This window comes from Podarcis filfolensis (genome assembly GCF_964270895.1).
Source record: "Podarcis filfolensis genome assembly, chromosome: 4".
NCBI classification, from domain to species: Eukaryota; Metazoa; Chordata; class Lepidosauria; order Squamata; family Lacertidae; genus Podarcis; species Podarcis filfolensis.
Window position 1 is genome coordinate 52785288 of NC_139607.1, and position 13018 is coordinate 52798305.

At 38.7% G+C, this 13018-nt stretch overlaps 1 protein-coding gene across 7 annotated transcripts in view; it reads right to left on the minus strand.

Annotated features, from left to right (window-relative positions):
* Positions 1-13018, minus strand: part of ITSN1 (intersectin 1) — an 86892-nt gene that overhangs the window by 42823 nt on the left and 31051 nt on the right. For 5 of the 7 annotated variants that reach the window (XM_083608829.1, XM_083608830.1, XM_083608833.1 and 2 more), the window contains 9 exons: positions 12607-12670; positions 12199-12336; positions 11169-11284; positions 9781-10043; positions 7444-7593; positions 7093-7233; positions 4631-4718; positions 4355-4494; positions 934-1055 (listed from right to left, as the gene is read on the minus strand). In XM_083608829.1, the coding sequence (XP_083464955.1) occupies positions 934-1055; positions 4355-4494; positions 4631-4718; positions 7093-7233; positions 7444-7593; positions 9781-10043; positions 11169-11284; positions 12199-12336; positions 12607-12670 (1222 nt within the window). The remainder of the gene's footprint in view (positions 1-933; positions 1056-4354; positions 4495-4630; positions 4719-7092; positions 7234-7443; positions 7594-9780; positions 10044-11168; positions 11285-12198; positions 12337-12606; positions 12671-13018) is intronic. The other 2 variants (XM_083608831.1, XM_083608832.1) reach the window with 1 other exon arrangement.

Sequence of the window (13018 nt, forward strand, 5' to 3'; positions counted from 1 at the left end):
TCTGTGGACGCCTGTTGATTTAAAGGTGTATTAAATATTATATTGTTAAAATTGCTATAACCTTCCCTGGAACCTTATGGTAAATGGTAGATAATAAAATTATTTTTATTTCATAAAATATATACACCACTTGACTGAGAGAAAAAAACACCTCAAAGTGGTTTACAAAAAGAAAATCAAGAAAAATTTACACCCCTACTTTAAAACCTAAAAAACTTAAAATATTAAGAGATTAAAATTACTTCAAATTTCTAAGCATCAGGGTAGGCTTGTCTAAACAAGAATAGAGTGAAACTGCCTGCTTGATCTCAATAGGCAGGAAGTTCCAAAATGTAGGCGATGCCACACTAAACAATCAAGTTATTACAAAAGCAGAACAGGCACCTCTAGTATTAATAACAACAATAATTCTGTTTTCTGTAGGGCTGAGGCCTCTGCATTCCTTGCATGAAACTCCCTTGCTCACCCAAATCAAGCAGAACTGAGCAGCCTGTACACAGTTAAGTTCTGTTTCGGGCAGGGGTTGGTTGCACATGCTAGTTCTCTATGGGCAGAACTGAACTGTGCAGCCATACCAAGGACTGAATCTTCCACCAATCAACTGATAGGTGGAAGATTCACACCTGCTTTCTACAGGGATCAACTGTGTGTGCCAGGGAACTAGCATATATGGTCAAGCTAAACAGGACTGGATCCCAACCAATCAGGTGACATCACCTGACAGGTTGGTGTGATTCACAGAAAATGGCCTTGTGTGTCAAATCAGAAACCCTGCCAGGCCAAGGATGGACTAAAGGTTCCCTACTCAGCCTTTCCTATATTTGTAGGCAATGTGTTCTTCTCTAGAATGCCAAATATCTTGATGCACAAAGTTCTGATTGTATCCTTTTCATAGAAAATGTGAAAAGTACATTTTTAATAAATTTTACTTACCTCTGACTATCTTTTTGATTTTCCAGTTCTGATTTCCTCTCTTGCTCCTTCTGCTTTAGCCTGTCAGCTTCAATGTTCTTTTGCTTCTGCAGCTGCTGCTTGTTATGTATCTCCCTCAGCTCCTGCAACAGGGGGTGGCATGTTTTTCAGCATAAAGAACAAACATTCATGTTTTGAACAGCCAAATGAACTAGTATTAGGAATATTGTTAAACGTTACTTTGGTACCCAGGACTGGTTACAACATGGGTTGCTAGTTAAAGTTTGCTGTTCTTATTGATTTTAATTTTAAAATTTCTACCCTATTTCTCTGAAGAGACTCAAGATTGATAGTGAACAGTAACAGAAACCTCATAAACCTCGTAAATCCCTTAAAAAACCCAATATTCATTGACTTTTCAAAACAATATCTAGTCCATTTAACAAACAAACATCTGATCTGGTCTGCATAACAGAAACCTGAGTGGATGAGCCATGCCTGTCTGGGTACTTGGTACACCACCAGTCTAAGCTGTGTGTGTGTGTGTGTGTGTGTGTGTGTGTGACAATCATCTATTAAGTGTGTCTTCCACACCAGGAGACCAATCCACATTGTGAGGGGCAGTTTCTGGTACTGGCTCAAAGGGATACAACAGTGGTGTTGTTAGTGTACTGCCCACCACAATGAACTTTCCCCGACCAAGCTGGATGTGTTAGAGGACTTCAACATTCTTGCTAAGACTGCTTCAAATGGGTCAACTCAGGATTTATTGACAAGCATGGGCCTATCCCAGTACAATGGCCCAATCCATGTGCTCAGAGACACCCTCAACTTGGTTCCCCCCAGCAAGTCAGCAGTACTTTGTTGATTGTGGAGTTTACTGTCATGGACAAATCATTCCCTGGTGAGGTTTGAATTAGGAGCAACTATCCCACTCCGCAAGGGTGGAGGACCCATTGAGATGGTCCACTCATGGGAGAATTACGAAATGGTTCCTGAATACTCTGGGGGATTTTCTGGCCGATATGGCTGGTACTTCTACTGAGGGTATTGCTATGGAATTGAGATGTGTATATGGTGATTGACATTATTGTTCCTGAGTGCCCTTGCCACTGTGGAGTTCACAGGTCACCTTGGTACTGTAGTGACCTGCATGTAATGAAGCAGGACAGTAAAAGGCTAGAGTGGTGTACATCCCAATCTGAACCTGAAGAAACATGGACGAGAGCACTCTAACATACCTACCATTGGGTAGTAGGCATGATAAAGGGCTTTCTTTGTGGCAGCCTCAAAAATGTGGAACTCCTGTTTTATTAAGGTGCATCTTGCATCATCGTTCTTGAGTTTTCATCGTCAGCTGAAGACACAGCTATAAAAGTATTTTTTGTGATCTACGTAAAAACTGTTAATATGTGAATATTGTTGCATTTGTGTTTAATTTAAAATTGTATTACTTCATTTATGCTCTTGTAACCAACCCTGTTGTGGACTATTGATCCAAATTTACATCCCTTTAATAATTTCCTGAGTCTGCTGTCCCAAGCCTTAAGTTTTTAATTAGGATGTTAGAAAGGCTCGCAAGGAACTAGAGTTTGCAAGAGTACACAAGCTCTAGTACAATCAGTACACAAGGCTTGTAATCAAATTTTGCTGCTAAAAGGAATCTCCTGTGGCCTCCAGAAACACTATTGCCCCAGCTATGAGGAAGGAAGTTATTTGATGAGAAACTGGGACATTCTTGGAAGACTACTGAACCTGGAAGCTGTCACTGAAAGGAAAGATACCTCTCAGTCTTTGGATTCTGAATGCAAAGTTCCATTGGTCAACACCCAATGTGTACATTGCTTACTCAAGAGAGTGCTAACAGTAAAGCAGAGTATTTACTAATCACTTGGCTCAAATGTGGTGCATATGGAAGCTCATATATGTAATTTTAATATATAGCCTGAAAGCTAATTTGTGTACTACAGACAGGGATATAAGTTGGTGACAGTAATATGGGACACATTTCATGCTCAAAGTCAAATTAGGGGATACCTTCAAAGAATAAGTGGCTTAGATTTCAAAGGCTCTCGGTGCCTTGAAACTTCCATTGACTTCTTTATTGGGCTGGCGGAAACAGTGTCTGGGGTACAGTAGTGCTGGGTGACTTCAATTCATACAGAGGCTGCTACTGGGCAGGCTCAAGACTTCATGGCCTCCATAACCATTTGAATCTTAATGTCTGCTTGTGATGACCATTTGAATCTCAATGAACATTTGAATCTTATGTCTGGTTATGATGGCCACAACAGCAAGCCATACGTAATGCTGGAATCACTGTAACCTCAAGAGTAACAGGTTACGTTCTTAAATAGTAAAGGAGATAGCCATCACCTTTGCTAATTATTCAACTGATCTATTGTGTCTTAACTGAATGTCTTGTTAATAGCAAGCACTTAAGGTGAGCTCAAATATTTCTGGATGTTATTTAAGAACTAACTCGATTACTGGTGAGCGATTTATGTTGAAAACTTAAGTAATCTCTAAAAATCATTAATTAGATGAGTTGTTTGGTGGGTTATGAAATCTCACATCAAAAGTAAAGTCCTAATCTTGTCTGCAATGCTGAAGTGAAAAAGGCAGCTTTGACCAGAAAGCAGCTTACAATAATGAAAGGAAAGGGTCCAATTAGCTTTAAGAGAAATCACAGAATTCATAGGATGAGAGAAAAAAAGCTTTCACTAATGCCTAAGGATATCAGTTTACTGTATGGCTACGATTATGCTACAAGTAATGGATTTGTGCTTTTAGCATCACATTCAGCGTATCTCTTTTATTCAGAGCAATATTCATTTTAGAAAGGGTGAAATGAAGGGCAAGGATAAGGAGGAACTTGATCTTTTTTCAATGCTCTCTATCTGCACAATCAACTCATCCTTTCTTTTGCCTTACAATTATTTCATTTTTAGTACAGAAAAGAGCATCTAACCTACTAAGAAAGTAAGTGCTATGTGTCTGTTGATATAAAAATGGATTTACAAGCTTAAATCAAATATTACCACAATTTATTCTGTGTACGATGAACTTACATAGTAAAGCAAGTAAAATTCTGTAATTTAGACGTCTGACTTTCATGGTAATTCTATTTAATGTTTTGCCTGCCTTTTAGGCAAAGCACTCACAATCTTTTTTGAATGGTCAAGGATACAAGACATTCTGCTACCTTGTAGCCATAGCAGTGGTAGGGCATGGCTGTCGCTCAGTAGTAGTGCATCTGCTTTGCATACAGAAGATCTTGGGTTCAATCCCTAACCTCTCTAGGTAGGGCTGCCAGTCAGTGAAGACAGTACTAAGCTAGATGGGCCAATGGTCTGGCTCAGTATAAGGCGGCTTCCTAAAGTCCTAAATTCTTGGGCTTTCTGTATTTACTCAGAAAATGTCAAAGCGTAGACATGATTACCTTTAGCTGATTATTGAAAATATCTATCTCTTGAAGTTTTGATCTTGTTTCTTTTTCTACTTCATCCAGCTGATCACGAAGCTGCTGGTGTGCTAACTCCTTTGCTTCTAAGGCTCTTTTGACAGTAAGAAGTGAGTCTCCTGTTTTTAAAAACGTTGACAAAGATACTTCCTTACAAATACGTAGATCACACAGTTTGGCAATTTTCAAGGCAAAAAAAAAGGTTAGTAATAAATGTATGTTTCAAACATAGAACTGTGTTTTAATTATACTTACTGTGCAAACTGTTTTGTTGAACCTGCTTCAGCTGATCATTGAGTAATTGCTTTTCTGGAATCAACCTTCCAAGCATCTGTTGAGACTCCTACAAAAATAAAAAACAGCAAAAAATAATCAATTTCAGCTTCAACTAAAATACCATGTTGTTAATTGCTCGACTGTACTATGGCAAAAATCAGCACCTACTACTGTCAATAAACCAGATCTGGGTGAGTTATATGTTAATATCCAAAGCAATGTCCTCACATGTCACAACCTCATCTCCAGAGAGGTTCTGTCACTCTTTTTAAATGGATTTTTTTTCTTATTTAGAAAATGCTACAAACGAATAGTTAAAAAACCCCCATTCATATCATGCTTTTTGAATGGGGAAAAAGTAGACAACCACTTGAAAATTGATTGTAGGGAGGGGAGAAAGACAGATGAATATGATCAACTCCAAAGCATTAATATCAAGATGTTGCGAAGGTGAGGAAAAGGTGAGGTTATGGAATCTATATAAAACTACACAAGCACCATTTATTGCTGAAATGTACAGTGGCTTTCGACAATGGTTTCATTCAGATGTAATAATAAAATGATGGTTTCTTGTTGCATGAATGAGTCTTGGACACATCAGCTCCCCTCTCTTCCTCCAGCACTGCTGCAAGGAAGAAATTAGAAGCTTTTAATTTCATTTTTAATGAACCACAGGTGAGCAATGACATGTGGTCATGTGATATGTGGTTAGCCTTAACTATGGTTACTGAAACAAGGTCACTTGATCAGGAAGCTGCCTTATTTAAGTAAACCTCAGATAGGATTAACCACAGTTTAGGGTTTAGATGGAACACTGAACTTTGGTTACTTGAAAACAGAAGTGAAAGCTTCTGATCTCTGCCCTGCAGCCAGGAGTGTTTGAACTGAAGACCTGCTCATGTAACCACCACTTGATTCCTACCTATCATACTAATCAACATTAAAAACTGGTGTTCAAGGCGTACTATTTATCTTTAGCTAGACTGGGGGCGGGCGGGGAGAGAGAAAAGAGAGCCAGTGTTCAAAAATAAGCAATTTTCCATAGGTCTAGAAGGATAAGCTGAGCAACTGGTTGGAGTATTGTACTCTATGGGGGCTTACTTTGTTCCTGGTCCAGTTAGTACAGAATGCTGCAGCACAACTGACGAGAGCCATTTGCAAATCAAGCTCTGAAGCACCTCCCTCTCTGTTAAGCATCAATGCAGTATTGCTTAAAGGAGGGTAGGAGGCACTTCAGAGATCGGCAAACTACTCTCTGAAATGCCTCACACCCTCCTTTAAAAGGCATTGGGGGGAGCTGTGAGGGAAGGAGGGGTTTGGGCCAAGCTATGAGGGGGAGTGAAGGTTCGGAGACATGTGAGGGTACAGAGGAGGAGGTGGGTGAGGTGTAAAGAGAGGGGGATCTGCCTGGGTGTAAAGGGAGGAGAGGTTGGTCAGGTGTGTGAGGAAAGGCATTGGCAAAGGGGTTGCCTGCTAGGTTGAGTTGCTGAGCAGAGTGAGCAGGGATGGCAGCCCCTTATTACTTATATTTTGAGATTTTTTTTTTAGGTTAACTTGTTTCTAATGATCCGGCTTCTGAATTTTTTTTAAATGCTCATTTTATATTCTGTGTAACTGCTTAGAGGTTATAGATGATGAAGCAGTATTAATCCTCTTGTGTAAATTAATAAAATAAAAATCAAAGTTTAGTGTAATGTGCACAAGCAGAAATGAGCTACAGCGCGTCTTGGATTTGTGTGCTGCCTACTTCTCCTTCTCCAGCACAGCCAACGAGTAGCTCAAAAGATATCACTTCCACATTTAGTAAAGCACAGCTTTACCTAGAACAGTGGTTAACATTATCTGTGGTTAGTTTAAAACAAGCTAACTTCAGAAAACATAGTTTTAATTTTGTTGTTTAAAACTAAGTATTATTGCAGTGGTACCTCTGGTTGCAGACAGGATCCATTCCGGAGCTCCAGTCGGATCCCGAGGTTTCCGCAACTGGAGGGACCGCTTCTATGCGTGCAGCGAAACCCAAAAAAATACTTCCGGGTTTGCCACATTCGCATCCTGAAGGATACGCAACCGGAGATGTGCGTATCCAGAGGTACCACAGTAATGTTAACCACAATGTGTTGCTCCAAATAGCACAATAAAACGCAGTTAACCAAAAAGCAGAAGCAGAAGCTTGCAAACGTCTCCTCTTGGCTGTATGGTGGCAGGGAATCCAAAGCTCACAGTGCTTGCTTATGTATGATGCAATAAACTATGGTTTAGCGGTGCACCAATATGATAAATGGCACAAGAAGTATGTAACAAAAATTAAACATGTTCTTTTCTGTTATAATAAAATTTGACAACTACTAGTTTCAACCTTATTGCATTATGCTCTATTTTGTTTCATCAACAGCAACAGACAGGGTATAGTAACTAAATATTTTCAGTAACTGCATACTCACTTGTAACTGCTGCTGCAAATGTGTTATTTCTGCAATTCTTAGCTCTCTAGATTTGTTTGTGCTCTCAATTTCTTGCCTTTGAGTAGACAATCTGCATCGGATATCCTGAAGTTTGCCCTCCAGTTGATGTTTTTTATCATTCTTCAACAAGAAAATAAAGAATTGGTTTAATCAAAATTTAAATTAGAATGCAATATTTGCTGCAAATACTTCTAGGCTGGTCTGTAAGTCGAAGAAGAAAAACAATCATTATGGAAATGACTCAGGTTTGTATGGTTGTTTCAAATCATTAGTTATATCCAAGGTGAAATACATTACTTTGAAAGATTCTGGCCAGTATTTCTCACTTACTAGAGCTTCTAATTCAAACTCCAATGTTTTTTTCTTAGCTTTCAGAACAACTATATCCTCTTGCTCTTTGTTCCTTTGATTCAGGAGCTCTTGCCGCCGATTGCGTTCCCACTCAAGTTGCCTTTGTCTTTCAAGTTCCCTTTTTGCAGCCTATAGAAGATTAAAATTATGTACACATAATTTGTAGACTTTAGTAATCTGTGCCACATTACAAGCCATTCAAATGCAAACTTTACAATTTAGCTTCCTGTCATCCCTCTATGTGTAACAAGACTGAATGGATTCTGGGCTTCTATACATTCTCTAAGTTCTCCCTTTCCCACTATGTACAAAGTATCATCTAAACCAGGAGATTTTGTGAGTACGTAAACAAACACACTGTTATCTGGAAATTGCATCAATAGAGAATGTCTGTGGAATGGACAGGTAAGAGAATTCCTGAATTCAAATGATAATATCCTGGTTCAAATGTTACTACTACTCTGAAGTAAAAGATTTACGTGGGCGGGGGAAGGAAATTACAAAGCACTGGGAGGGGGTTAAGAGGCTATTGAAACATTATTCCACTTCCAAGCAGTTTTATGTTATAGAGCAGGGTTTGTCAACCTGGTCCCTACCGCCCACTGGTGGGCGTTTCAGAATTCTAGGTGGGCGGTAGGGGGTTCTACGGCACAAGCTGAATCCTCCTTCCATCGAGTACTGGTGGGCGGTAAGGAAATTTTACCATCAAGAAATATGCATTAGTGGGTAGTAGGTATACAAAGGTTGACTACCCCCGTTATAGAGGGTTTTTGTGTGTTACTAAGAATATTTCTCATATTAATTTCCATAACTAAAAGGGAACTTGGGTCAAATAAAACACTAGTCAACTAGTTATGCTGACTGCTTTTAATTCTATTTAAATCAATATGTTTAGTCCTAACAGTCTTTTTCAAAGCAGTTTAAAGCTAAACTACCACGATAAATGTCACAAGATGACCTTCACAAATTGGAGAACTGGGCCAAAACTAGCAAAATTAATTTGAATAGGGACAAATGTAAGGTTCTACACTTAGACAGGAAGAACCAGCTGCACAGATATAAGATGGGAGACACCTAGCTTACCAATTGTACATGTGAAAAGGATCTAGGGGAATTAGTAGATCACAAGCTTAGCATGAGTCAACAGTATGATGCAGCAGCAAAAAAAGGTAATGCTATTCTAGGCTGCATCAACAGAAGTCTGGTGTCCCAATCAAGGAAAGCAATAGCCTGCTCTATTCTGCCTTGGTCAGACCACACCTGGAGCACTGTGTCCAGTTTTGGACGCCACAATTTAAGGAGGATATTGACAAGCTCGAATGTGTGCAGAGGAGGGCAACCAAGATGATGAAGGGTCTGGAAACCAAGCCTTATGAGAAACGGTTAAAGGAGTTGGGTATGTTTAGCCTAGAGAAGAGGAGACTGAGAGGACACATGAGAGCCACCTTCAAATATCTAAATGGCTGTGACATGGAAGATAGAGCAAGCTTGTTTTCTTCTGCTCTGGAGGGCAGGACCCAAACCAATGGATTCAAGTTACAAAGAATGAGATTCTGATTGAACATTAGGAAGAGCTTTCTGATGGTAGGAGCTATTTCAGTGTACCAGACTCCCCTTGGAAAGTGGTGGAAGCTTTTAAGCAGAGGCTGGATGACCGTCTGCCATGCATGCTTTAGTTGAGATTCCTGCATTGCTGGGGGCTGGACTAGATGAGATTTGAGGTCCCTCCAAACCCTATACTGTAGTTCTATGATCCTAAATATGCCTGACACTACCAGAAGCCCAATAAACAAGCCTGGGAGGCCACTCATGGAGGCAAGCTCTACAGTGGAGAGAAAAATCACCTGTTTTAACTCTGAAGGAAGTGGTGGCAGGGAATTCAAAGCAGGGCCTCCTTGGATACTCATAAAATATGCAGGAGTATATACAGGAGAAGGCAGTCCTTAACGTAACGTGGAACCAAGATGTGCAGGGCTTTAAAAAGGTCAAAATCTGGAGTTTCAGTTTTGTTCCAAAGCTAAGGAATAGCCAGTGTTGTACAATGTAGCTATCAAGGGAGAATACATGAATCTATGTAGATTTAATTTAACATAGTCTCAAAACTCACATGATCATTTATCAGATCCAAGTGAAGAAATGGGTAATTACCTACACCCTTCCTGAGAAAATGTTGCACTGACATTAGATCATTTCTAATTTTATTTAAAAAATGATTTCACTTTGTACACATTTTGAAGAAAGCATAATATTCCCCAATATACCTTTTAAAATTTGTTTTTAGACAAGTAGGTATTTCTTCTGAAATTGTCCATTTACCTCACGCCTTTCTATTTCTTTTCTCCTTTCCTCTTCTCTCTGGCGTTCCAGCTCTCTCTGTTTTTCTAACTGTTTTTCTAATTCCAGTTGCCTTTTCCGTTCCTGCTCCTGCCGTTCACGCTCTTTCCTCTCCTGCTCTGCCCTTTCTAACTGGGCAAGGCGCTCTTGCTCTTTTCTTTGCTGCTCCAAAAGGGCTTGTCTCCGCTTTTCAAGCTCTAGATTGCCACGTTCAAAGTTCTCACGTTTCTTATCTTCAAACGTTACTTTAAGAAAAAGAATTACAGTAAGAAATTAGTTTTGGGGTGTGTGTGAGAGAGATATATACATACATATATATATATATATATATATATATATATATATACACACACACACACACACACACACACACACACATATACACTGACACACACAAATACTACAATACAAGACAATACAAGACAAAACAATATACAATACAATACAATATAATAATACTATAATATCCAACTGGAATTGACTTTAAAATATTAACAATTTGAGCAAACATCCTATTTTCATTCATTTCAGTATTCCTACAGATGGTTACACAAGACAAAAATATTCTAAAATGTTTTGAAGTTAAATGGACTTGGAGTGCGATAGGAAAACTTCTCATTTGCTCAAAATTCACCTCCATGTTGATTACAATAATTTGTGGAAGATAACGGGTTTTGCTAGTCACAACTCTTAGGCACAGACATGCAGTTCCTCTCTGTATATTATACTGGTCATTGTAAAGGTGTAAAGCAGTTAAATAGGAACTAATTCCTATGAAACATATGAGGCTATCTTTAATTAAGACCTCATAGAGAAATAGTTGAAGTACTAAGTTAGCATGCTCTCCACTGGATAAATGAAATTTATTCATATCAAAAAGGACCCGAGCAGTCAAAAAAGACCCTTATGGTACTACAGCTATTACTGTGCAAAGAGAATGCCACAAGGCTCATGTAATGTGGGAGGAGCCCATGATACATCTCCTTCCCATGCATGTTTTCAGGAGCAGGAGGCACTAATATTGGAAAAGGCTGTATTTCAAGCTTCTCTCCCATGAGTTTCTGACATTAGGGCACCATGAACATAAGAAACTATATTGCAATTATGAAGGTAACATCAGAAGATACTGAAAGGAAGGCTACCATGAACAAATTTGACAATCACATTTGCAATTTGCAGGTTCATTCAAACATTCTCTTGGTTCAGACAGACACAAATTACCAAAATTCTAACTCACACCAACACATATCTTCCAGGAATTACAGTACTTCACCTGTTGACTCCAGGTGGCATTCCCCACTCCCATTCCCAAATGTTTTAGTGTCTCCCCAAAAGATGGTCAAAGTGTGCTTATTTACAGCAACACTCACCAGGCAATTTCTTTTCTAATTGCTGCTGTTCTTCTTCTAACACTGGTTCTTCTGGTAACCTTTGGTCTGTGGACACCGAACTTGCAACAGATACACCACTGCCAGAGCGAACTCTTCTGTCAGGAAGAGATAGTAGGTTAAAACGTGTATATGAATAATGCTTCTGTTATTAATTCCATTACAATTTACTTACCTAGCCAGAGTGCTGTGCAGGCTACTAACTTACTCATATAAAATTAAAATTCAATACCTTTTGGCATAAGTAAAACTGCAACAAGGCCTGCCTTGAAAGCCACCAACAGGCCAGTTTACCTATCTGTTGATTCCTCACCATTTAATTCATATATAAACCAATTCCGCTTACACTGTGGTGGGTTTGAGAGATAGTATTCTGTTTGTGATGGTGCATTTAATTTGCAAGCTACCACTGGGCAAGTTAATGTGCATGTGTGAATCAATCGTATGACCAATCACAGTCAATGTAAATACTAGACTATAGGAGGCAATTTCTACTGTGGCCCTAGGCACACAAGTACTGCAACATCTTGTTTTTTAGTTTCTTTGCCTTTGATGCAAACAAGTCATCCAGTGAATTCATTATGAGATTGCATGTCAGTGTTTCACACTGCCACAACTTTAAAAGGATTTGTGATGCCATGACACACTACAATATGCATTCATGATTAATGATTGGGACAATGCCATGAATATTTCAATCCAGGCTAAAGAAAAGCAGTCTTCAATACACACAGTCAATGTGTGTACTGGCCTAATGAAATATTTAATTTAGCTACCTTAAAATGATGCACTCACTCAAAAATAACAACTACTACCATTCTTCAGTACAATTTCAACAAAGAGAACAACCAACTTCAACATAAAGGAAGATGGCTCTTTTTTTGCATAATGCACACAGGAGATTATAACATTAACCTTTTCTTAATGCATTTTTCAGAAATCAAGCAAAAACATAAATAATCTTCTAATTAATCACGGTTCAGAATTAAAATCAAAGCTATAATAATTTTACCTAAATGAAGGAGGAATATATTCTGGAGACAAGACAGGTGGCAATGGCTGTCCTGACATAGCCATATCAATTAAGTGCATAGCCAAAATAAACTCTTCTGCTGTAAGTTTTCCATCCTGGTCAATATCTGAAAGATTCCTATTGAAAAAAGATCCAATTACATGTTTGGAATTTTTGCCCACTATCAAAACCAGGAAAAAACACAATCTACAACACCTGTTCCTAGAAAAATACAGTATATTGAAAACTTTCTTAGGGTGGGATAAGCTCTGTTTCTGGAAAGCCCTGCCAAGTACAGACTAAACTGTCATATTAATAACAACAAGGAAGATGACTGAAAAAGTTTAAGGATATGGAGAATAAAAGTAGCTCTGACGCTTAAAGTGCAATTTTATGAAAAATATTTACCATATTGTAGCCAATTGAGCTTGTGGTAAGCTTGATTGCATAAGGATAGTTCTTGCTTGTGGACCTAAAGCATTGGAAACATAAGACCATGAAACTGACAAAATGTTCAAATTTTAGTATTTGATTTTCAAAACAGTCACTTATGTGATAAGCTTTTAAGATCTTACAGTATCTATTTTCAACATAAACAGTAACACTGGGTCAATCTTTTAAATTGCAACAGAAATAAAGCCCTCCAATATCTACCTTTCTGAAAGCTATCAGTCTAATTTTATGGGAAAGGTAGATGCGCCTAATTAAGTAATGAGTGAAGTTGTATATAGCATTTTACACTTTGAGTTGCCACAGAGTTTACTGTGGGGAAGCTGCACATTTGATGGTCCTCTTGAAGCAGCTCTAAGTCATAGCCAGT